Source organism: Pseudophryne corroboree, chromosome 2 (genome assembly GCF_028390025.1).
Source record: "Pseudophryne corroboree isolate aPseCor3 chromosome 2, aPseCor3.hap2, whole genome shotgun sequence".
NCBI lineage: Eukaryota > Metazoa > Chordata > Amphibia > Anura > Myobatrachidae > Pseudophryne > Pseudophryne corroboree.
Genome location: NC_086445.1, coordinates 365,689,551 through 365,714,860, shown reverse-complemented (window position 1 = coordinate 365,714,860; position 25,310 = coordinate 365,689,551). Strand labels below are relative to the sequence as shown.

General features: G+C 45.8%; 1 protein-coding gene across 7 annotated transcripts in view; it reads left to right on the top strand.

Moving 5' to 3' along the window:
• MYO16 (myosin XVI) overlaps positions 1-25,310 on the top strand; it is a 1,104,874-nt gene that overhangs the window by 617,760 nt on the left and 461,804 nt on the right. For all 7 annotated transcript variants that reach the window (XM_063953181.1, XM_063953183.1, XM_063953182.1 and 4 more), the window contains 3 exons: positions 9,694-9,811; positions 19,511-19,582; positions 19,827-19,968. In XM_063953181.1, the coding sequence (XP_063809251.1) occupies positions 9,694-9,811; positions 19,511-19,582; positions 19,827-19,968 (332 nt within the window). The remainder of the gene's footprint in view (positions 1-9,693; positions 9,812-19,510; positions 19,583-19,826; positions 19,969-25,310) is intronic.

The window sequence follows — 25,310 nt, the reverse complement described above, 5'->3', positions numbered from 1 at the left end:
TCATATAAAAGCCCTTACTTAATATTTCATTCTGACAGGGCAGAATTGAGGACTTGTCCTCAATTTCTACCTAAGGTGGTTTCTGCATTTCACATGAACCAACCTATTGTGGTACCTGCGGCTACTAAGGACTTGGAGGATTCCAAGTTGCTTGACGTGGTCAGGGCCCTGAAAATATATGTTTCCAGGACGGCTGGAGTCAGAAAATCTGACTCGCTGTTTATCCTGTATGCACCCAACAAGCTGGGTGCTCCTGCTTCTAAGCAGACGATTGCTCGTTGGAGTTGTAGTACAATTCAGCTTGCACATTCTGTGGCAGGCCTGCCACAGCCAAAAATCTGTAAATGCCCACTCCACAAGGAAGGTGGGATCATCTTGGGCAGCTGCCCGAGGGGTCTCGGCTTTACAACTTGCCGAGCAGTTACTTGGTCAGGAGCAAATACGTTTGTAAAATTCTACAAAATTGATACCCTGGCTGAGGAGGACCTGGAGTTCTCTCATTCGGTGCTGCAGAGTCATCCGCACTCTCCCGCCCGTTTGGGAGCTTTGGTATAATCCCCATGGTCCTTACGGAGTTCCCAGCATCCACTAGGACGTCAGAGAAAATAAGAATTTACTTACCGATAATTCTATTTCTCGTAGTCCGTAGTGGATGCTGGGCGCCCATCCCAAGTGCGGATTGTCTGCAATACTGGTACATAATTATTGTTACCAAAAAAATTCGGGTTATTGTTGTAGTGAGCCATCTTTTCTGGAGGCTCCTCTATTATCATGCTGTTAACTGGGTTCAGATCACAAGTTGTACAGTGTGATTGGTGTGGCTGGTATGAGTCTTACCCGGGATTCAAAATCCTTCCTTATTGTGTACGCTCGTCCGGGCACAGTATCCTAACTGAGGCTTGGAGGAGGGTCATAGGGGGAGGAGCCAGTGCACACCAGGTGATCCTAAAGCTTTCTTTAGATGTGCCCAGTCTCCAGCGGAGCCGCTATTCCCCATGGTCCTTACGGAGTTCCCAGCATCCACTACGGACTACGAGAAATAGAATTATCGGTAAGTAAATTCTTATTTTTTACATTATCTTTGTTGTACACATCTGCAAGAGGTACATCCTGATCTAATCCACAGTCAGCTAAAAATTGAGTTGCGTCGACATTGGAGGGTAAACAAGCTCTTAGCAGTACTTGCCAATCTTTATTATTGGGCTCTAAAGTGTTTCCTAGGTCTCTGATGTATTTTTGGCTAGCAACTAAATCTTTTCTAGGGTCAGGGAATTCAGACACTATGGTCCTTAATTCCATTCGGGTAAACGGGCTATACATGGCGATATTCCTAACAGGAGTGACTCCTGAAGTGTCCGTTTTCCCATTTGGCACTACTATTACCTTAACAGGATTAATTCTAACAACATCATTCTGTGTAGATTCTGCAGTTTGTGGTGAAATAGTTTCAGCATAGTGTATGGTGCCGTACTTACCCGTTGATACGACCTCACCTGTCCCTCCGCTAGGGGGCTTTGTTACTAATCTTATGGGTTGGGCCGTGCCTACTGTTGTTTCTGATATGGTGGCTGCTAGAGAGAGCGCTGATATTGTTGCCGATTCGTCCTCTTGATCACACTCCTGGGGAAAGTTCAAAACAGGGTACAACTTGCACAGGTTAATACTTGCATTGGTTAATTGGTTGACATTATCTTTAACATTTACACAGTTGCTAAGTGTTTGTTTGTTACACCTTAGTGCGTCATTCTCCGCAACCAATTTCTCTCCTGATATGTATGGTGGCGGTGGGGCCGTGGCTATCAGTTTCCTGATCGAGCCAGATCCCGCCGCCTGAGCCAATCCTCTCTGTATGTCACCCTCCTGTTGCCACAACTGCAAATAATCATAATGCTTGATTCGTCTTTTTGCTGATTTAATGAGACATATCCTTCTCCTTAAATTCGTTAACACTTCTGTGCTGAAGCTACCTACTCTTGGGAATTTCTCCCCGTCATGTACTGTCATTCTCTCCCATTCATCACATAAAGCTTCTGTGTGACTTCCGTACTTTTCACACATTACGTACCTTGCCGACCCGACTGGTCGGTTTATAGAATCAACCCGAACCGAGGTTGATCGCCCCCTTCCTGAACAACTGGCCCCCATAATTTGCAGGTGTTACGGAACCTTACAAAAAACCAAGATATTCACGATAGGTTGACGGTGAAGTTTACCGAGCACCTCACTCACTCGCCCATGCCGACCAATACGACCTGATCACACTGATATAGTGCTGGCGTACTCGACCCAGGGCCCCTATTAACCTTTGTTTACTGGAACATGTGAGTGTGATCCGCAGAGCATTAACCCTTTCCAGTAAAGGTGTGGTTGTCAGATAGTTCCTGAGTGACCAGCGAACTTCCCTTTTTGAAAAAATAAAAAATTACACAAATCACGTTAGAATGTACAAATAGCGTTTATGACCTTCGTACACAAATAGTACCGGTCAGGTTTACTAATGCACACAATTACGTGCGGTAAAATCGTTCAGCACATAAGCAACTAATCTTATGTACGGAGCGACCAGCGGAATCGAAAATTGCGGCTGCAAATTCCTTCAGCAAGAGCTTGTATGGCCTATATGGGTGTTGCACCAACCCTTTTTTTTGGTGTTGTGCCTGTGGACTCTATAGCGGACTTCCTTGTCTGCTGTACCTAGACCTTCTGGTCTGTTATGACCTCCTGGTCTGCTACAGTATGACCTCCTGGTCTGCTATACTCTAATGCTCAAATTTTATGTTTAACCAAGGATGCCTCCCTAGCCACCGTGCATGTCACTTACACGTATGTACCTCACGAGAACTCGATGATTTCTTTTGGTTCAATCCTCAAAATTGTAAAAACAAACACTCACTCACCACATATACACTTTTGTTTCTATTTCTATTTCTGCGCAGAAATTTCTCTTTAGACCAGATGTGTTACAAATTAGGAGAAGGATCTATTAATTTAAATTTCGAATTTAAAATAGATTTGCGCTACTTATCGCCTGTTGCGCTATTTATCGCTTGTTGCGCTATTTATCGCCTGTTGCGTTACTTAAAAATCAACACTATCGTGTGACCTGAGTTACGTGGGCGTACCCAGACGCTCCGTTGCGTAATTTACGCTGCGTGCGTCGGCCTTTGCGTACGCGAGTCTCTCCCTTTGTTAGAGACACGTGTACACCAGTCTTTGTCCACCGTAACACAACTAACACGTTTATCAATGTAGATGATCCTCGATCATCTACCGCACACCACACCAATCTTTCCTTTTACCTTTAGGTAGAGCTGTGTGTATTTCTATACCTTAACTGTATTACCTTTACTTTTTAACTATGAAATAGCGGCAAATCTCTCTTAGTACGTTTATCAATTATACAATGGCAAACAGGAGAGTGATATATGAAAATACACAAATGAAAAGAAATGCAGATATGCGTGCGTGTGTACGCAAGACAGAAATAAACAGTTTTAAAAAGACACTATCGTTTTGTTCTTACCTCCGGACCCGGATTCCTTCAGCACCCTTTACTAAGTGAAGCAGACGCTTATCCAAACAGCACTACGAGGAATATGACCTCCCGCCCTTTGCTGCTGGATAATGTCTGCTGAAATTACCTAGTGCAGATATGTGAAGGACGGGCGAGCCGCCAATTGATAAAGCTAAATATTTATCTTATATAAAACCCTTTATGAGGTCTAAGAACACTGTACGTTATTCACGTATGGAGTACCGTAAGGGTACGCTCGTTGCGTAGCAATCGCTTAGCCGTAGTCGAGACGCTCAAGCGTCACATTCGCTCACGGCCAAGAGATCACAGGCAGGCACGCTATTGGCTGCCGTCTAACGTAATGATTCGCTATAGCGTAGTGGACGCTCGGGACCACGAGGAGATCACCAGCGGCGCTGACGCTCACAATGTTAAACCTTTATATCAAACCATAAACAATGTAATATGCTGTAAAGCCTTAGTGTAGAGATAGGGTGTAGATGCAACCTAGTGTAACCTTATTAACTTAAAAGCTGTTTGAGCGTCACCGACGCTCTGTGAATACTTAACACTACAAGAAATACACAGATACCTGGGCTTAGGGTCCAACGCCTAATATATATATATTATGAATGATATACTTGCAAAAGAATTAACACAATACAAGTCATACACTACAATATAACATAGACTACCTAACCAGATAACTACACAGGAAATACAATACAATACAATACAATTATGTTTTAAGGGAAAATAAGAGAGAAAGAGGAGAAGAGAGAGAAATAGAGAGATATGGCCCATAACAACAAGGAAAGACAATATGATTGCGGAGAAAACTTACGCACAAAGGAAACGATCGCATGCGCCTCTGGACATCCAGCTCCCGATTTTCAGCAATGATAACCGTTGAAGAGTGAGAGCTGGATGTGATTGGCTTGTCTATTTATGCCCCACACACAATACAATTCAATGGTCCCTACAATCCCATTGTTCATTGGACACAGGAATTCCTCCTCGCATTATAACAAAAGGTCATAGGTTGATTCATACAGGTGGGCTGTGACTATTTCCAACAGCTCAGGTGGGAGGGAAACTGGGTTTCCCGCCGCATGGGTAATAAAGTGCAAATAAAGTAAATGTTCATAAACTTCTTATGTCCATAACTATTCGCACGAGCGATTAATCCGCTTCAAACCAACACCGGAATATTGCTAATTAAAAACTCTTCCGATGGATACTAAACACCACTGTATTACTCCTGTCTGACCCTTCGTATCAAACAAAGGGGGATTTCTCTGTTCATGAACATTCTACATTAACCAAACTTTCAGAATCTATCAAAGGGACCATGATCTACAAAATACATTATATAGTGAAAATATGTAACGATTGAGTCGCACGCTACGAACACATGAACTCTACCGTAAATGCACATACCGCGCGCCTGCGGGTGCCCGCAACAGCGAGTATGCGCACGCACGGGAGAGCGCACGCATGCGCAGCGCAGACCTGTGCGAGGTGCAAATATGGCAGTGTGTATAGAGATATTTTTCTGACTTTGACACGCCGCAGACATCTTTCCCCCTGGTGCCGCAGATATCATCCCCCCGACAGTCGGATTTGGCCGCTCTTTGAATAGGGGTTGTCGGGTCCATTCCGACAACTGCATGTCGGAATGGGCCGGACTCTTAATGAATATACCCCTAAGGCACAGTACTTGGTCTCACTACTCCCAGAAAATGGGGCAATATGCTGGTCAGCTCCGCCCAGCCCAGACCCCAAACACCGGCATCCTGTCAGTCAGGCTGCAGCTTTAGGGCACTGTCCCATCATCGGAGATGTACGTAGTGATCCTTTGGGTTTTGCCCTAAATTGCTAGTTACCTTTTTGCAGGAGATTCCTTTGAACTCTCCAGACTGTTGCTACATGTCCCTGATACTTAAATCATGCAGAAATTGCAGGTAATAAAATAGGGCTTGATATAATTGCCTCTTTGTCTTTAAAGTGGACAAGTCACCACTGGGACATTGGAAATGAAAAAGTGCACCCAGGATGCTGATAACTAGCAGGGTAGTGTACTGTATTCCTGCCACCAGAACCCACCTTCTCAAATGGGGGTCAGTGGTGGTTTGGGGGAGGGGGAATTGGGTACAAAGTATCGGGGTCAGGCCTGAGACCTACTGCATCATGTACAGAGGGTATTTACAACTGGCTATGCCCCGGTCCTAGCACCATTACCCACTGTCATGCTCTCAGCATTTTTTACTAGCCTGGAGTATAGCAGAAAAAAACAGCGCCTTCCATGTCTAGCAATTTCCATGGCAGCTCGTCTAATGTTCAGTTGCTTTTATGAACTGTAACCCAGTTCACCCGTGATTTAAACTTTCGAGGCACCCAGTATCAGCATTTTTTTCACTGCACCCCTAGGCGAAAAGTTTATTTTTGATAAATTCAGAAAAAAAATATAAAATAAGTTACTTGTGCTTATTTGTCATACTTAGGGTCATTTACAGTATGTGGTGGTGGACAGAAGTGTGCTTCTGATTGTCCACATGTTTTATGATTGGCATCTACCAGCTATGGATTTGCTTATCACATTGACCATAAATAATTTGATTTGGTCCTGGACCAGCACTAATGCCAGTGCCTTGTGGCACCGAGCTTGGGAACCACTGGTCTAGTTCAGTGGTTCTCAAACTTTTTTCTGCTGTGACACACTTATGAATGACATCCATATACCTGACACATTTGTTTAAAGGTATAACAATAAATGTAAATTAACCTTATTGAACCCAAAACACATACTCCAGCAGCAGCTCTTTACATACCAAACACCCCCTTTCCCACTGTCTTGTTAACTAGTGTAGTTTACTTACTAACTAATTACCGGTAACTAGTTTAGTTTACTTAGGACTCCTTTCCTCTTCATTTCCTCTAGTCTCCCATCATACCGAATCTGTGGCTGACTACTCCCAGCTCCCATTGGCGGATTTCCCACTAGGCACGTGAGACTAGTGCCTATGGGTGTCACTTGCTGGAGGCTTCAAGGCAGATTGCCAACCCCCACCACAACAGAGCAGCTGGCCCTTTTTTTTATTTAGCACCATGAAGGAAGAGTCATAGATATTTACGGTGGGCAGGTTGGGGCAGGTGCCTGCCTCATTGCTGTCTGCCTGTCTGGACTTTATGTTGTGACAGGCAAACTCACAGAGTCAGCGCAGCCTGATGGAGTAGAATTCAGGATTGTTCCCTGCCAAGCGGCTTACCCAGAGAAGAGAGGCAGAATGACATCTAAGCAGGGGGGAGGAACTAAAGGACACTGTGCAGGGCTGCTTTCAGAGGGAATGGAGGAGCTAATGCAGATCCCCAGCTTGCCAGAGAGAACTACTTTGCTGCTTGTAATGTAAGTGGGCTGCTGTAGTGGAGGGGTGTGTGTGTATGCATATATATAATAGGTGTGTTGGGAATAAATAATATTAAGTGTGTGTTTGGAGGGGGCAATTGATGTGCAGTGAGAAATTAATTGGGGTGACGGGATTAGTCAAGGGCATGTGTAACTTTGAGGCATGAGGGGAGCACGGTGTGGCGTAAGTGGGGCTGTGTGAGCAGTAAGGGGGCAGTGAGTTGTGGGGAGCATAAGGCATGAAAGGGCAGTGAAATTTGATGGGAGCAGTGTGACCAGAAGAGCTGTAGAAGGACAGTGAGCTGTGGGGTGGGGTTGGTGAGCAGTGAAGTGTGATGGTGGAAGTGATACTTGATGGGGGCAGTGTAAGCAGTAGAGGGGCAGTGAGCTGTGGGGATGGGAGGGCAGTGAGATGTAATGGGACAGTGAGATGGGGAAATGTGAGCACTAGAGGGACAGTGACCTCTGGGGATGGGAGGGCAGTAAGATCTAATGGGACATTGAGGTTTATGGGGGCAATGTGAGCAGTATAGGAGCAGTGAGCTGTGGGGGTAGTGATGTATGATGCAACGGGGTAGATGGAACTTTGTTTTAACAAGTCTGTGCAGTCTCCATTGCAGCAGGGGGAAACACAGGATAGCACTCCCTCCTTTCATTGCTCTGCTGATTGACCAGAGCAGGGGGGAGAGTGGGAAAGCACACTCTTTACCCTGTGCTCTCCTGATTGGCCAGATTGTTCCCTGGATCAGGGACAAGAGCAGGGAACCACAATCTCTTCCAATTGCTCTGCTGATTGGCCAGATTGTGTCCTGGAGCAGGAAAGCACACTGTCTCAGAGCTTGTCCTGCAGGCACTGGCCTTTTTGTTTTTTGTCAGCCCACTTTGTGCATGACACACTATGGACCAACTCATGACACACTAAGGTGGGAAGGGTTGGTCTAGATGGGTGTGATATGGCATACCGGTGTTTAGGATGCCAGCGGTCAGGAGACCAACACCGGCATCCCAGTGCCCAGTATGCTTACCCTCCTTCCCTACCCCCCAAACCTTAACCCTCCCTTCCGGCAGCTTAACCTTAACGCCTCCCCCGCAGCCTAACCCTAACCCTCCCCGGTGTTGCCTAATCCTAACCCCCCCCCTCCCCGCAGCCTATCCTAACCCTCACCAGGGGTGCCTAACCCCCCTCCCCGCAATCTAACCCTAACATTCCCTTCCACGCAGCCCAACCCTAACCCTCCCCCCGCACTCTAAACCTAACCTCCCCACCCTTCTGGGCCAAAATCTAGGAGTCCCCGGCATACTTACGTTCAGGATGTTGGCGGTCAGGATTCTGGCGTCAGCATTCCAAGTGGTGTCGGAGTTCCAGCGCTAGGATTTCGACCACCGGCATCCTGACAGCATCCCATCTAGACAAATGGAACATGAACAGGTCTTACAGTCTGTGAAGTTTAAATGTTTAAAAAAACAAAAACAAAACTATAGAACCATAGAATGTTCTCTTCCAGGTATTGCTTTTTTGTTGTTGGTTAATGCTGAAATATTTCCATGATATTGTGTACCAATACTGTAAATTATAAATTTAATGAAAAAAGAAATGCTATGACAACCACATATTAAAAATAATCTGGATTTATCTGACATAGATTGACAGAAGCAACACATTCTTTAAATATTCACCGAGCAATGTTTAATTTATTTCCTAACCTGACTGAATACGCAGCTCGCTTTGAAGCTACGGAATACTTCACAATCGCATCAGTGGTGACGCACTTTTTGTTAAATTAATGAATCCATATTTTCTTAAATACGTAAAGGGATAGGAAGCATTTAGAGAAGGAAGAATATTAATTTCTCAAACATTCATGTCATCTGTAAGCCACTTTGTTATTTATTACCGGTAATTCTCCTGCTATCGGCAAGAATATGGGATTCAAATGCTTTATAAAATAGGGTAAAATATCCTTATTTTATTTTAAATTCTCCATATTTTAACAATTAAAAAAAAGTACCAGGTCAATGACTGAGAAGAATAAGCATCCTATGTGACGCAGCTGTACTCAAACTCCAAACAACTAAATGGAAGCAATTTTAGATTTGCTGCAAATCCGATTGTTAGTAAATCTAGTGTATGTTATTCCAAATAAATGTACAGGGAAACAGTGGTTTTTTTGCCCATATGTAGAGCTGTATGCCTCTTGAGATGGGCTGTGGCTGCTTATGGGGTTTTGCACATGCACCTGGTTTATTATTACTCATCATCATGAGCATATACATGCGCCTGCCCTACACTATGGTATGTGCGGAAGATACACCACTTACAGGCATATTTTTTGCTTTTGTGCTTGCCTGCAATTACGTACATGAGCACGCCTTAACTGAATATTGGTCTACGTGGGAATGCCATGGCACATCCTTGCTCATTCTACTAACCATTGGTAAGGACCAATGCCCCAAAATTCGGTATGACTCCGCATAGTCGCATTTGCTGCATGTACAGTGTGAATTCTTTAAACATTTGTTGTGCAAATGTGCATAAGCCCCCCGCCCCCAAGTGCATGACAGTTCCGCTTACTGATGAATTTCTAGTCCAAATCTCTTGTAAATATACATTTTATTGACAGAAAATGTCTCATATAGCTCATATATATATATATATATATATATATATATATATACACTGTAGCTGCTGTTTGACCAATTAAATAGATCATTTGACAAGACAAGATCTGAAAACGCAATATATATGTTATAGCTTTGTATCTATTACATTTAGGAGGTGGAGAATATATTCATGATTCTCTCAGCCATTCTGCACATTGGAGATATTCGGTTTACTGCTCTCACTGATGCTGAAACAGCGTTTGTGTCTGACTTACAGCTTGTGGAACAAGGTGAGTGAATTTATGCACCGTATGTACCAGTAGATGGAGACATCACCCACATTTAAGTTGGATTCTCTTCAACATTTAATTAAATGGATCTCTAACTGTTCCTTTTATTTTCTCACAAATTAATCTTTCATAAAATGCTTTGTTTGTACTCAGCTGCTTGCTGTTTTGATATTGTATTGGTAGATTTCCATACAATTTTAAAATATGTGTTCTCTTGTTTGTTTTATTCATGGTCATATATAATAGTTGCCATTCTTTGTTACTTACAGTACATTTTTATATTTAAAAATAAAAAGGCTTTAATTAACATTAACCAATCAGTGAAAGTGATTAAAAAGCTTCATTTAATCTATTAATATAAATTACCTGTGCCAGATTAGTATTTGTTTAACTGGATTGGCATATTCAATGGCAATATGGCAGTTGTCCAGGTTTCCTCCTCTAATTCCAAATGTTGTGGTTTATTCTGTTGCCATTTCTATATCACCTTCCATTTTGTTGTTGAGCTTAATGGAATAGGTAGTGCCAACCAGGGGCATACTAGGAGAGAAGGGGGCCCATGTGCAGTCTCCATGGGGACTCCCTTCTCTCTAGCCTGCGGCGCAGGTTTCCCGGAGACTTGTGCGGTGCTGTGGCTGTTAACTCTGAAGAGGTAGTTATTGAAGAACATGGGAGCAGTGTGTGTGGTGTTGGCCCTCCTGCACCTATTATAGATAAGCCACTGGTGCCAACTCAGGATCAAAAGGTTCTACTTTTCTCAATACAATACAATATACTTTTATTGCCATGAACAAAACAACAATGAAATGTCAATGAAATTTTCATATAAACATCTTGCACAGTAAAACAAACCTTAAAACATTTCTCATTTATAAATTATCCCATTTCGTTTAAACCATTTAGTGCATGTATAGCTGTTGGAAAGAAACTATTAAGCATTCGTTTTGTGTGCGTACGTAGTACGTACACTTCTGAAGCGTTTTTGTGATGGTAGTCTCTCAAACACTGAGTAATTTGGATGACTGGAATCTGCCAATATAGTTTTTGCTCTTTTTAACACTCTCTTTTCATAAAGGTCATGTACACAAGGTAGGGATACACCGATGACCCTACCCGCAGTTCTGACCACACGTTACAAGGAAACCCTCTCAGCCACAGTACAGTTCCCATACCATACTATTACCTCATAAGTCAGAACACTCAACTATAGGCCCTCATTCCGAGTTGTTCACTCGCTAGCTGCTTTTAGCAGCCGTGCAAATGCTAAGCCGCCGCCCTCTGGGTGTGTATCTTAGCAGAAGTGCGAACAAAAGGATCGCAGAACGGCACCAAAATATTTTCGAGCAGTTTCTGAGTAGCTCCAGACCTACTCCTAGCTTGCGATCACTTCAGACTATTAAGTTCCTGTTTTGACGTCACAAACACGCCCTGCGTTCGGCCAGCCACGCCTGCATTTTCCCAGGCACGCCTGCGTTTGTATCTGACACGCCTGCGTTTTTCAGCACACTCCCCGAAAACAGTCCGTTACCTCCCAGAAACACCCACTTCCTGTCAATCACTCTGCTGCCAGCAGTGCGATTGAAAAGCATCACTAGACCTTGTGTGAAACTGCTTCGGTTGTTGTGAAAGTTCATCGCGCGTGCGCATTGCGTCCCATATGCATGCGCAGAAGTGCCGCTTTTTAGCCTGATCGCTGTTCTGCAAACAACGGCAACTAGCGATCAACTCGGAATGACCCCCATACTGCGTTAAAACTTAATAAGCATATCTGCACTCAAACAGACAGCCTTGAGTCGTCTTAAGAAAAAGAGGCACTGCTGCGCCTTCTTAACTAAGAAGGTACAGTTTAAAGACCAAGTGAAGTCTCTGGAAATGTAAATAACAGTACATGCTAAGAGAACTATATAACTTTGGATAATTCTGACCTCTCTTTTAATTTAAATCATGGGTGCCAGGATTACTTTGATAGTGTTTGGAAATCTTGGGCTGTTAACTTATCACTAATGCTGGGTACACACTGTGCAGTTCAGATAAACGCTCTGATCCTCGGGGTGACTATCCAGTTAGTGTCCACCCTGTAAGTACTGACCTATATTTAGCTTATTGTGTACTTTCTTCGAGAAAATTGGGCAGATGGGCATCACAATGTTAAAGCATATCATAAGATGCAACTTTCTAATCTGATCGCTGCAGGAGCATTTGAAGCTGTTTAACCACTTAAATGATGATTTATTTAGCCAAAAACCGCCCTGAAATTGTTGGGGTTTTTTAATATATATGAGTGAATTAGGTGAAGAACTTGAATTTAACCCTATCCCAAATGATTTTAGTAAAAAATAAATAAAATAAAAAGAGAAAATATATACAGTATATATATTTTTCTAAAATATTTTTTCCCCAAACATTGAAACATCGATCGGGAACATCATGACCATCGCGACTTTCATTTTGAAAGCCGGGACAGCCTCCAGGTATACAGGGGTTTATGGGTCGTTTGGTCGACCCAACTTAGGTCGACACTCATTAGGTCGACCACTGTAGGTCGACATTGCCATTAGGTCAACATGCATTAGGTTGACATGGGCGTTAGGTCGACATGTACTAGGTCAACAGGTAAAATGGTCGACGTGAGGTTTTTGACTGGTTTTGGTGTCGTTTTCTCCGTAAAGTGACGGGGAACCCAAATTAGTGCACCGTGTTCGCTCACCATGCTTCGGGCAAGGTGCCTCGCTTCACTCGCCACAGATTACTGTTCCATTCGTAGTCCACGTGGATCGTTAAGTATGAAAAAATCCACAAAATGTAAGTAAAAATGGAAAAACTCATGTTGACCTTTTCACCTGTCAACCTAGTACATGTCGACCTAACGGCCATGTTTACCTAATGCACGTCGACCTAATGGCATCGTCGACCATTAGTGGTCGACTTAATGAGTGTCGACCTAAGTTGCGTTAACCTAACGACCGTAACCTATACAGGGGGGGTTTGGGGGTGGCTTGGGAGAGTTAATTTACACTCCCCAGCAGCTGCCATTGTCTGCAGCCACTGGAGTTGGGGGTCCTACCGTGCTTGACCGATCATCAGTGATCGGAAGCACGGCAGACACAGGGGGAGAGTGCAGGGAGGCAGAGAGACCTTCCGGTCCCTCTGAGAGCAGCAGTGGTGTTACCGACTGAGTACAATGTTACAGATTGAGTACCTGGAACTCTGCTGAATATGTGACAACTAGGGAGTTCCAGTACTCATGAGTGAAGCTGCGGCCAGTATGAATGACCATAGCAACTCGTGCTCTACCCCTGACTCCGTTACCCCTCTTAGTGGTTGGATGGTGGCTGCGGTGCTAAAGTTCTTGTGCCCATAGCAGCCACGTTTGAATGGGCGAATTAGGTCTACCCAAACTCTGATGGCCCCCGGTCTTATAAAGGGACAAGGCACCACCCGAGACTGCGAGTAAGGGGGAACCTAACTAACCCTGCAACACCAATGCACAAGTGATAATGAGACAAACAATGGTTTTAGATGTTATAAACAAATAAACAGTGAGAGCAACAATGCTCAGGGATGTTAAAGATATAAATAGAAATAAAGAACTGTCGAAAAATGGAGAGCGCACTCTTGATTATATAAGAAATAACAACTTTTACTTTGTAGCATTTGATTACATACATCAAAGGTTAAAATTCATCAGCAGGGTGTTTCCACCGCATAAATAAAGAACTGTTAGCGTGGATACTCCACGAAAACCTGAACACCGGCTGCAAGATCTGGTTAAAAATCGATCAAAGTCTCCAGGTCACAGCACAACAGAAAGTTTATGCCCAAAGATGGTCTAGACAGCATAATGGGGACGTAGTGTTTGGTGAGAGCAAGAAATTGGACTAAGTCCCCATCAAAGACTATAGATGTTGAGATCATATAAGTCAGGATCCGCTTCATTCCCATCTGCCTGGCTGGAGTGTATTGCTGGAACAAGGTCACTACCGACCTTACTAGAGGCTGAGAGTTTTCGAACCCCATCAGGGGCTGCACACTGAGCCCCCTCCTGGGGCAGTGGCCTTCGGAACCCCTTCTGGGGTCAGCACCTCGGACTCTCTCGCTGGGACCGTATCGTTGGACTCTCTCGCTGGGACCGCATCGTTGGACTCTCTCGCTGGGGCCGCATCGTCGGACTCTCTCGCTGGGGCCACATTGTCTGATTCTCTCGCTGGGGCCGCATCACCGGACTCTCTCACTGGGGCCGCATCGTCGGACTGTCTCGCTGGGGCCGCATCGTCGGACTGTCTCGCTGGGGCCGCATCGTCGGACTGTCTCGCTGGGGCCGCATCGTCGGACTCTCTCGCTGGGATTATGAGCTCTGAGACCCCTACTGTGGCTAAGCCACTTGAGACCCCTCCAGGGAAAACGGCTTCAAAGACCCTTTTGGGGTTGTGCTTCTCGAATTCCCTCCTGGAGCTATGAGTTTAGATACCCTTTCTAGGGATGTGCCTTTCAAGTCCCTACCTGGGGTAACAGCTTCTAAAATCCCTTCTGGGATTGACACCTGAGCCATTATATCCGATGCCCCTCTTGGACCCTGAGCATTGGGCACCGCTCCAAGACCCTGAGCATCGGGCACCGCTCCTAGACCCTGAGCATCGGGCACCGCTCCTAGACCCTGAGATTCCCCTACTGGGGATTGCAACTCTGATTTAACAGGAAAGGCAAAAGATGAGAGAAACATTCTCCTTTGATTCCTGAATCTATAATGGGGCTCCCTAGCCCAAGGACCCCAATTATTGGACAGAGTGCATTTTTGTGTGGGCTTCGTGACAAGTACCTCTGCCTTAGTAGAGACATGAGTATGTCTTGAATCCTAACTCCACTAGGCCAGAGGGCAGGACTTGTCACCACATTTTGGCTTGCGCAACTCACAGGTCTGCAGATTGTGGCCTGAACCCCCACATTATAAGCATAAATTCATGTTTCTGCAATGCTGATGCTCCTCCTCTGAGAGCCTGGGCCACAGGAAACTTTTAAACCTTTTCTCACCAACCAAATCTGAGAATTCTCTTGTCACAATATTGTGAGCAAGTGTTTCTTTAGAGATAGATGAACTCTCAATAAATTCAGGCAGGATAAGAAACATTTTGGTCAGAAGGTTTTGCAGTTGCTTTAAGGATTGCTGCAAAACTTTCAGCCGCTATGGATTCGAGGCACTGAAAGCAGAATTCAGAGCTGAGAGAGATGCGAGTAGGGCTTGCATAGTAGGCACAGGAGGATTTCAGGCTAGACAGACAAGACTGGACTAGATAAGGCTGGACTGGATTCTGAACTAGACAAGGCTGGACTGGATTCTGAACTAGACAAGACAAGGCAGGACTGGATTCTAAACTAGACAAGACAAGTCTGGACTGGATTCTGAACTAGACAAGACAAGGCTGGACTGGATTCTAAACTAGACGAGACAAGTCTGGACTGGATTCTGAACTAGACAAGACAAGGCTGGACTGGACACTGGACTGAACTGGACACTGGACTGAACTGATACAAAAAAAACTACTCCATTTAGCTTTGTTTTTTGTTGTATGGCTGGTGATACTGTTACCGACTGAGTACAATGTTACAGATTGAGTACCTGGAACTCTGCTGAATATGTGACAACTAGGGAGTTCCAGTACTCATGAGTGAAGCTGCGGCCAGTATGAATGACCCTCTTAGTGGTCGGATGGTGCCTGCGGTGCTAAAGTTCTTGTGCCCACGGCAGCCGCGTTTGAATGGGCGAATTAGGTCTACCCAAACTCCGATGCCCCCCGGTCTTATAAAATGACAAGGCACCACCCAAGACTGCGAGTGAGTAAGGAGGAACCTAACTAACCCTGCAACACCAATGCATGAGTGATAATGAGACCAACAATGGGTTTAGATGTTATAAGCAAATAAACAGTGAGAGCAACAATACTCAGGGATGTTAAAGATATAAATAAAGAACTGTTAGCGTGGATACCTGAACACCGGCTGGCAAGATCTGGTCAAGAATCGATCAGTCAAAGTCTCCAGGTCACAGCACAACAGAAAGGTAATAACAATGTGATCTCTGATGCAGAATGCGACAGAGCTGCAGACTCACGATACCACAAGGGAACGACACAGGGGAGCTCCAAGGACTGGCCAACAGAGCTGGAAACCAAACAGGACTCTTGACTGGACACAATCCGAACAGGAACCAGGACCAGGGCACCAAGAGTTCAGACTGGAACCAGGAATTACAGACAAGGACCAGGAACAGCTAACAGGGACCAGGAACAGCTGACAGGGACCAGGAACAGGTTTGCAGGAAGCTAACCAGGAACATACAGGTACAATAATCTACTTATATCACCAGCTCTGGATGCAGGGCAAGCTGAGTAATAAAGAAAGCACACCCCAATCAGGATAGCTGGAAGCCAGGCACAAGGAAATGGCATAATTACTGGCAGGTGAGACTGAACACATAAGAAAGAGGCTGCAATTACACAGACTCACCACAAGTGGCCAACAAGAGTGGTCTTAACAAGTACATGAAAAATCCTGGCATGCAAACAGAAATATAACATAAAATACATGAGCGAAATGCAAACAGGAATGAGCCACTGCCGTGGCTCATAACAAGGGGAGGGAAGTTTCTCTTCCCTGCCGCTGCTAACACTCTATCTGACTGGTTGCATCTTGAGTGACCAGGTCAGATAGAGCACTTGCAGGCATGGTCGCATCTGATGCGACCAGGCCAGGCAAGTGGTTAATAGACCAAGCATATGGAATTATCAGGCCAATCAGCCAATATCAGGTGATCTGCCCAATAAATGCCTAGGCGTGTACCCATCTTAAGGAATTACCTTTGAATTGGGTGTCATTTGTGTGAGTTGATTATTTGTAATTGTATTAATATATTGCGCCCATTAACATGGGTGGTCTTCAGTTTGCCGGCTGTCGGGATCCCGGCGCACAGTAAACCGGTGCCGGAATCCCGACAGCCGGCATACCAACACTTTTTCTCCCTCTTGGGGGTCCACGACCCCCCTGGAGGGAGAATAAATAGCGTGGCGCGCGTAGCACGTCACCGTGCCCGCAGCGTGGCGAGCGCAGTGAGCCCGCAAGGGGCTTATTTGCGCTCGCCACGCTGTTGGTATGCCGGCGGTTGGGATTCCGGCACCAGTATGCTGGTCGCCGGGTGCCCGGCCGCCGGCATACCATACTACACCCCATTAACATTTGCCTTCTTTATGCAATAAACTTATGCATCCACAGTTCACTACTTTTTGTACAAATGTGGCACTATGGTGAAATTAGCAAACTAGGTAGTTAATGGCATCTTTTAATGCTTAATTAATGAACAATGTAAAAAAATTGTTTTGCTACACTAGTGAATTAGTGTTATGATGGGTACATACTTGGTGATTTTGTAAACAATATTGCTCATTTTTACTCTCCTGAGCGATATTGTTTACAATATCGCCCAGTGTGTATGCTGCCAGCGATGGCCGATGTGCACTCTCGGGGGTCGTTAACCAACAACTCCCTCTGTCACCTGTACATGCAGCTCAATCTGACTATGGCCCTCATTCTGAGTTGATTGCTCGATACTTTTAGCAGCCGTGCAAACGCATAGTATCCGCCCACGGGGGGAGTGTAATTTTGCTTTGCAAGAGTGCGAACTCCTGTGCAGCCGAGCGGTACAAAAACATTTTGTGCAAAACAAGACCAGCCCTGTAGTTACTTATTCTGTGCGATGATTGCTGCGATGAAGGCCCCGAAATTAACGTCAGATACCCACCCTGCAAACGCCTGGACACGCCTGCGGTTTTCCAAACACTCCCAGAAAACAGTCAGTTGACACCCAGAAACTCCCACTTCCTGTCAATCTCCTTGCGATCGGCTGTGCGAATGGAATCGTCGCTATAAGCAGTGCAAAACAACGATGCTCTTTGTACCCGTACGCCACGCATGCACATTGCGGCTCATGTGCATGCATAGTTTTGCAGTTTTTTTAAATGAACGCTACGCAATGAACGGCAGCTAGCGATCAACTCGGAATGAGGGCCTATATTGTCAGATGCTGCATGTTCAGGCTGGCCGCGGCATGATGTCATTAGGGCTAATTCAGACCTGATCGTAGCCGTGCAGACTTTTGCACAGCTGCAATCAGCCACCCTGACATGTGGGGGGATGCCCAGTACAGGGCTAGTCCGCCACGCATGTCTGGCCCTCCCCCCGTTGCATGGGTGCGATAGCATGACACGTCGGCGATGCTATTGCACCCGGCGAGCAAGTCCCCACCTGCGCAGCATTGCTGCGCTGGTAGGTGACTTTCCACCACGTCCCAGCAGCTGCGTGTGACATCAAACATCCACTGCGGCCCGTTGCCCGGACCACCCCCCCAAAACAATGCCTCAATCAGGCAAAGGCGATCGCTAGACTGAGATGCCGATCACATCTCTGGCATGCACACGTGCACTGTGGCGCATGCACAGTTTAGACCTGATCGCCCACTGTGCGAAAACGCACAGCAGCGATCAGGTCTGAATTAGCCCCATTAAGATATCATTTGTTGGCGACCTGGCCCGGGAGGGGAAACACTATGCGATATCCAGGACCGGATTAAACCTTACCCCTGGTGGAAGGGGGGGGTGTATATTAGATTGTGCATACCTCCCAATATGACCCATACCTGGACTTCCCTCTTATTATATGGTTGGTGTCACCTGTGTTGAAATATTTAATGTATAAGAAAGGTGTTTCAACACAGGTGATTGCAATCATAAATTAAGAGGGAAGTCCAGGTAGAGAGCATTTTGTCTCTCCTGGAATGGTTCCTGTTGGGAGGTATGGATTGTATAAATACAATTTAAATCAATGGGGTATATTAAATTTAAACAAATAGTTTAATAATACCCGAGTACTGTTTATAGCTCCACCTAATTGAGAGACAACTATTTTATAAAGTTTTCTTGTAGTGGAACAAAGACAACTTAAACAACTTTAAAATACACATAGAAAAATAAAATCTCTCTTCTATGCCTATGGTGTCCCATGTAGAATAGCAGCAGCCTCTGTACTACTTACACACTGGGACAGGAATTAGGAGGACACTGTGTGTGTGTGTGTGTGTGTATGTGTGTGTGTGTGTCTCTATCTAGACCCAAATGCACTTAGTACAGTACATAACAGGTTACAAAGGACCCAGGTAGGGAGGAGGAGAAACTGGGATCCCTTGGTCACTTACAGCTCTCTCCCCCCTTCTAGGTCTTCTCTGGTCAGGAAGCTTCATCAGTAGCTCATAAAACCTGATACTCCTGTGCCTCTGCCTGCACTGCATACTGTCCTGCTCACATTCTTGCTGCCTGGTTCAGCTACTGCACAAAAAGGAGAGCTAGCGATGTCACTGTGGTCCGGCAAAGGGGCCCCCTGACAGAGGGGGGCCCGGGGTACAGTTTGCCCTGCGTCCCCCTCTTAATCTGGCTATGGCGATATCACTCATTTAGCATATCGCATAGTGTGTACCCACCGTTAGAGATTAATTTTGTCACTACAACCACTTGCATAATCTTTTTTGTTATTTAAGTAACTACGCTATATGTACTGTATACTACAATGTGTGACTGAGCTTTTTAATTTTTTTACTTTGATACTATGTTGATCTATGCAGAGTGTATACGTCTGTGATCACCAGTGATTTTGTTTCAGTGGCAGGGATGCTGCAGATATCATCAGATGAGCTCTCCACTGCCTTAACAACAGATGTGCAGTACTTTAAAGGTAAGGGGCCAGTAGCGACTTCATGCATCACTCAGTATCAAGTCACACATGAAAGGAAATCCAAACACTTCATATGCTTCTAATAATGTACAGTGCACATATGAATTGTGATATATAACACAGTCTTTGAAGCTATATGATTACAGATCTGAGCTAAATAGAAAAACGCACATTACACAAGCTGCAATAATAGTATGATTAAGATTATTTGGTCTATCTTCTCCTGTCTCTTTATAATATTTAGGTGATATGATAACTCGTAGACATGCTGTGGAGACTGCAGAATCCTACCGGGATCTTCTTGCAAAATCGCTGTACTGTCGTCTGTTTAGTTATTTAGTGAACCACGCCAATTTCTACCTCCAAAATCAAAGTGATCAAAACAGGTAAGATAAACAACTGACCATACACTATAGAGCAGGGTTTCCCAACCACAGTCTCCGAGGCACACAAACAGCCCAGGCTTTACGGATAGCCATACTTGAGCACAGGGGAATTAATTAATAACTCAGTTGTTTTTATTTAACCATCTGTGCTAAAGAATGTGGACTGTTAGTGTGCCTTGAGGATCGAGGTTAGGAATGACTGCTGTAGAGTTTGAATAAAACTCAGGCTGGAGGACGTTGCAGGCATTAATTATAAATTCTGTCTTAGATGTCATCTTATAACCCCTTATGTATCGTTTAACCCATTCAAGACTATAGTTTGGCCCATTTGACCACAACAATTTTACCAGTAATTTGCAGCCTATCTAAGTGAATAATAGATGTTGGAAAGAATACTTCAGCACACATATAGGCACACACCTTACCTGTATTTAATGTAGGGGTGAGCGGGTTCGGTTCTCTGAGAACCGAACCCCCACAAACGTTGAGATCCGAGCCTGGATCAGAGTCAGGCTCGGTTTTGCGTGCCTAACTCTGATCCGAAAACAAGGCAACACGTCATCATTACGCTGTCTGATCTCGCAGGTTTTGGATTCTATGTAAGAAGTTGCGCGTCGCCGCCATTTTCACTCCGGATTTGGAGAGGGCACACACAATATGGACGTGTTCCTTCTGTGTGTGCTCTGTGCAGTTACAAAAAGAGAAGGGGGGCAGGAGAAGGGGGCTCCTTCAGTTCTGTGTGTGCTCTGTATCAAAAAACTCTGTGCTGTTACAAAAAGGGAATGAGGGCAGGACAGAGAGTGTTCCTTCTCTGTGTGCTGTTAAGGGAAGGGGGCAGGAGAGAATTATTGTGGAACAGAGGTGTTGTTGTTTTGCAGGAGGAAGGGGGGCAGGAGAGAATTACTGTGGAGCAGAGTGGTTGTAGTTTTGCAGGAGACTTCAGTTGATCTGTGGCTTTGTGTGTAGGTGTACTGCTGTGTTAGGGCTCTGCATATAGCATACTGTGGCTATGTATAGGTCAGGAGTCAGGACCAGGTGTTCTCTGTCTATAAGGGGCTGTATGACTGTGTACAGTCATGCTTCACACTACTATATTTTTTGCTTTGGATTACACACAGAGGATATTAGCAGTAGTGTACGGTATTACTAGTAGTCACTAAGTGACTCGCCAATAAAAATACACTGCTCAAAAAAATAAAGGGAACACTAAAATAACACATCCTAGATCTGAATGAATGAAATATTCTTATTAAATACTTTGTTCTTTACATAGTTGAATGTGCTGACAACAAAATCACACAAAAATTATCAATGGAAATCAAATTTATTAACCCATGGAGGTCTGGATTTGGAGTCACACTCAAAATTAAAGTGGAAAAACACACTACAGGCTGATCATACTTTGATGTAATGTCCTTAAAACAAGTCAAAATGAGGCTCAGTAGTGTGTGTGGCCTCCACGTTCCTGTATGACCTCCCTACAATGCCTGGGCATGCTCCTGATGAGGTGGTGGATGGTCTCCTGAGGGATCTGTTCCCAGACCTGGACTAAAGCATCCGCCAACTCCTGGACTGTCTGTGGTGCAACGTGGCATTGGTGGATGGAGCGAGACATGATGTCCCAGATGTGCTCAATTGGATTCAGGTCTGGGGAACGGGCGGGCCAGTCCATAGCATCAATGCCTTCATCTTGCAGGAACTGCTGACACACTCCAGCTACATAAGGTCTAGCATTGTCTTGCATTAGGAGGAACCCAGGGCCAACCGCACCAGCATATGGTCTCACAAGAGGTCTGAGGATCTCATCTCGGTACCTAATGGCAGTCAGGCTACCTCTGGCGAGCACATGGAGGGCTGTGCGGGCCCCCAAAGAAATGCCACACCACACCATTACTGACCCACTGCCAAACCGGTCATGCTGGAGGATGTTGCAGGCAGCAGAACGTTCTCCTTGGCGTCTCCAGACTCTGTCACGTCTGTCACATGTGCTCAGTGAAAACCTGCTTTCATCTGTGAAGAGCACAGGGCGCCAGTGGCGAATTTGCCAATCTTGGTGTTCTCTGGCAAATGCCAAACGTCCTGCACGGTGTTGGGCTGTAAGCACAACCCCCACCTGTGGACGTTGGGTCCTCATACCACCCTCATGGAGTCTGTTTCTGATCGTTTGAGTAGACACATGCACATTTGTGGCTTGCTGGAGGTCATTTTGCAGGGCTCTGGCAGTGCTCCTCCTGTTTCTTCTTGCACAAAGGCGGAGATAGCGGTTCTGCTGCTGGGTTGTTGCCCTCCTACGGCCTCCTCCACGTCTCCTGATGTACTGGCCTGTTTCCTGGTAGCGCCTCCATGCTCTGGACACTACGCTGACAGACACAGCAAACCTTCTTGCCACAGCTCACATTGATGTGCCATCCTGGATGAGCTGCACTACCTGAGCCACTTGTGTGGGTTGTAGATTCCGTCTCATGCTACCACTAGAGTGAAATCACCGCCAGCTTTCAAAAGTGACCAAAACATCAGCCAGAAAGCATAGGAGCTGAGAAGTGGTCTGTGGTAACCACCTGCAGAACAACTCTTTTATTGGTGGTGTCTTACTAATTGCCTATAATTTCCACCTGTTGTCTATTCCATTTGCACAACAGCATGTGAAATTGATTGTCAATCAGTGTTGCTTCTTAAGTAGACAGTTTGATTTCACAGAAGTGTGATTGACTTGGAGTTACATTGTGTTGTTTAAGTGTTCCCTTTATTTTTTTGAGCAGTGTATATTTTTCTCTTACGTCCTAGAGGATGCTGGGGTCCATTTTAAGTACCATGGGGTATAGATGGCTCCGCAGGAGCGCTCGGCGCTTCAAGACTCTTCAACAGTGTGAACTGGCTCCTCCCTCCATGCCGCCCCCCCCCCCCCCCCCCCCTTCCCGAGACCTCAGTTTAGAAAATGTGACCGGGAGACTGGCTGCACATCAGTGAAGCTCTACTGAGTTTTGCTGAAAAAGACTTTGTTAATTTTTTTATTTTACAGGGAAGCTGCTGGCAACAGTTTCCCTGCTTCGTGGGACTTGGGGGGGTTGGAGTAGAATTCAACTTCAGAGTTAGTTTAATGGCTCTGCTTCCGCTGACAGGACACCATTAGCTCCTGAAGGGTACTGAACACAGCCCTTGCCTGGCTGCTGCTCACTCCCACAGCACTGCCGCCACCCCCTAACAGAGCCAGAAGTCAGAAGGCTGGTGAGTATTAACCGGAGACCTGCAGAGAGGGGCCCTCCGGTCATCATGGCGGCATAAAGGTACCAGCGCAGCACGGTACGCTGCGCATCAACATGTCTCTCAGCACAGGGTGCAGGGCGCGCTCTGAGGGACATGATAAATCCTTACTCTCACTTGCAAAATGTACATACATGTGAGCCGCTGATGTACACTACCCCCGCCAGTATAAATATTACTGTGGCTGAACCGCGCCTTTACAGGGGGCGGGGATTCACCTCAGAATTGCTTGTAACACTCATTTGGTGCCATTTTCTCCTTACAGAGATGCCGGAGCGCTGATCCTACAGGCTGCTTCTCCTCACACATCGCTTGATACAAGTACCAGGGTGTTATAGAAGAGGAGGGGAGCACATAATTTATTGAAGTCTGCGGGCTTCACATTGGATAAAAAAGCGATGTTTTGGTATATGTTAGTGATGTGCACCGGACATTTTTCGGGTTTTGTGTTTTGGTTTTGGATTCGGTTCCGCGGCCGTGTTTTGGATTCGGACGCGTTTTGGCAAAACCTCACCGAAATTTCTCTGACGTCCTAGTGGATGCTGGGAACTCCGTAAGGACCATGGGGAATAGCGGCTCCGCAGGAGACAGGGCACATCTAAAGAAAGCTTTAGGATCACCTGGTGTGCACTGGCTCCTCCCCCTATGACCCTCCTCCAAGCCTCAGTTAGATTTTCTGTGCCCGACGAGAAGGGTGCACACTAGGGGCTCTCCTGAGCTCTTTGTGAAAGTTTTAGTTTAGGTTTATTATTTTCAGTGAGACCTGCTGGCAACAGGCTCACTGCATCGAGGGACTAAGGGGAGAAGAAGCGAACTCACCTGCGTGCAGAGTGGATTGGGCTTCTTAGGCTACTGGACATTAGCTCCAGAGGGACGATCACAGGTTCAGCCTGGATGGGTCACCGGAGCCGCGCCGCCGGCCCCCTTACAGAGCCAGAAGAGCGAAGAGGTCCGGAAAAATCGGCGGCAGAAGACTTTCCTGTCTTCAGATAAAGGTAGGCGCACAGCACCGCAGCTGTGCGCCATTGCTCTCAGCACACTTCACACTCCGGTCACTGAGGGTGCAGGGCGCTGGGGGGGCAGCGCCCTGAGACGCAATAAATCGATAGAAAACCTTTTATGGCTAAAATAAATGCATCACATATAACTCCTGGGCTATATGGATGCATTTAACCCCTGCCAAAACATACAAGAAAACGGATGATAAGGACGCCGAGAAAGGGGCGGAGCCTATCTCATCAGCACACTGGCGCCATTTTCCCTCACAGCTCAGTTGGAGGGAAGCTCCCTGGCTCTCCCCTGCAGTCACTACACTACAGAAAGGGGTTAAAAAAGAGAGGGGGGCACAAATTAGGCGCAGTATAAACAATACAGCAGCTATAAAGGGAAAAACACTTATATAAGGTTATCCCTGTATATATATATAGCGCTCTGGTGTGTGCTGGCAAACTCTCCCTCTGTCTCCCCAAAGGGCTAGTGGGGTCCTGTCCTCTATCAGAGCATTCCCTGTGTGTGTGCTGTGTGTCGGTACGTTTGTGTCGACATGTATGAGGAGAAAAATGATGAGGAGACGGAGTAGAGTGTCTGTAATAGTGTTGTCACCCCCTGGGGGGTCGACACCTGAGTGGATGTACTGTTGAAATTGCGTGACAGTGTCAGCTTTGTATAAAAGACAGTGGTTGACATGAGACAGCCGGCTACTCAGCTTGTGCATGTCCAGACGTCTCATACAGGGGCTCTAAAGCGCCCGTTACCTCAGATACAGACGCCGACACGGATACTGACTCCTGTGTCGACGGTGAAGAGACAACCGTGATTTCCAATAGGGCCACACATTGCATGATTGAGGCAATGGAAAAAGTTTACACTCTTCTGATAATATGAATACCACCAAAAAAATGGGGTATTATGTTTGGTGAGGAAAAACTTCCTGTAGTTTTCCTGAATCTGAGAAATAAAATGAGGTGTGTGATGATGCGTGGGTTTCCCCCCGATAACAATTGATAATTTCTAAAAAGTTATTGGCAGTATACCTTTTCCCGCCAGAGGTTAGGGTGCGTTGGGAAACACCCCCTAGGGGG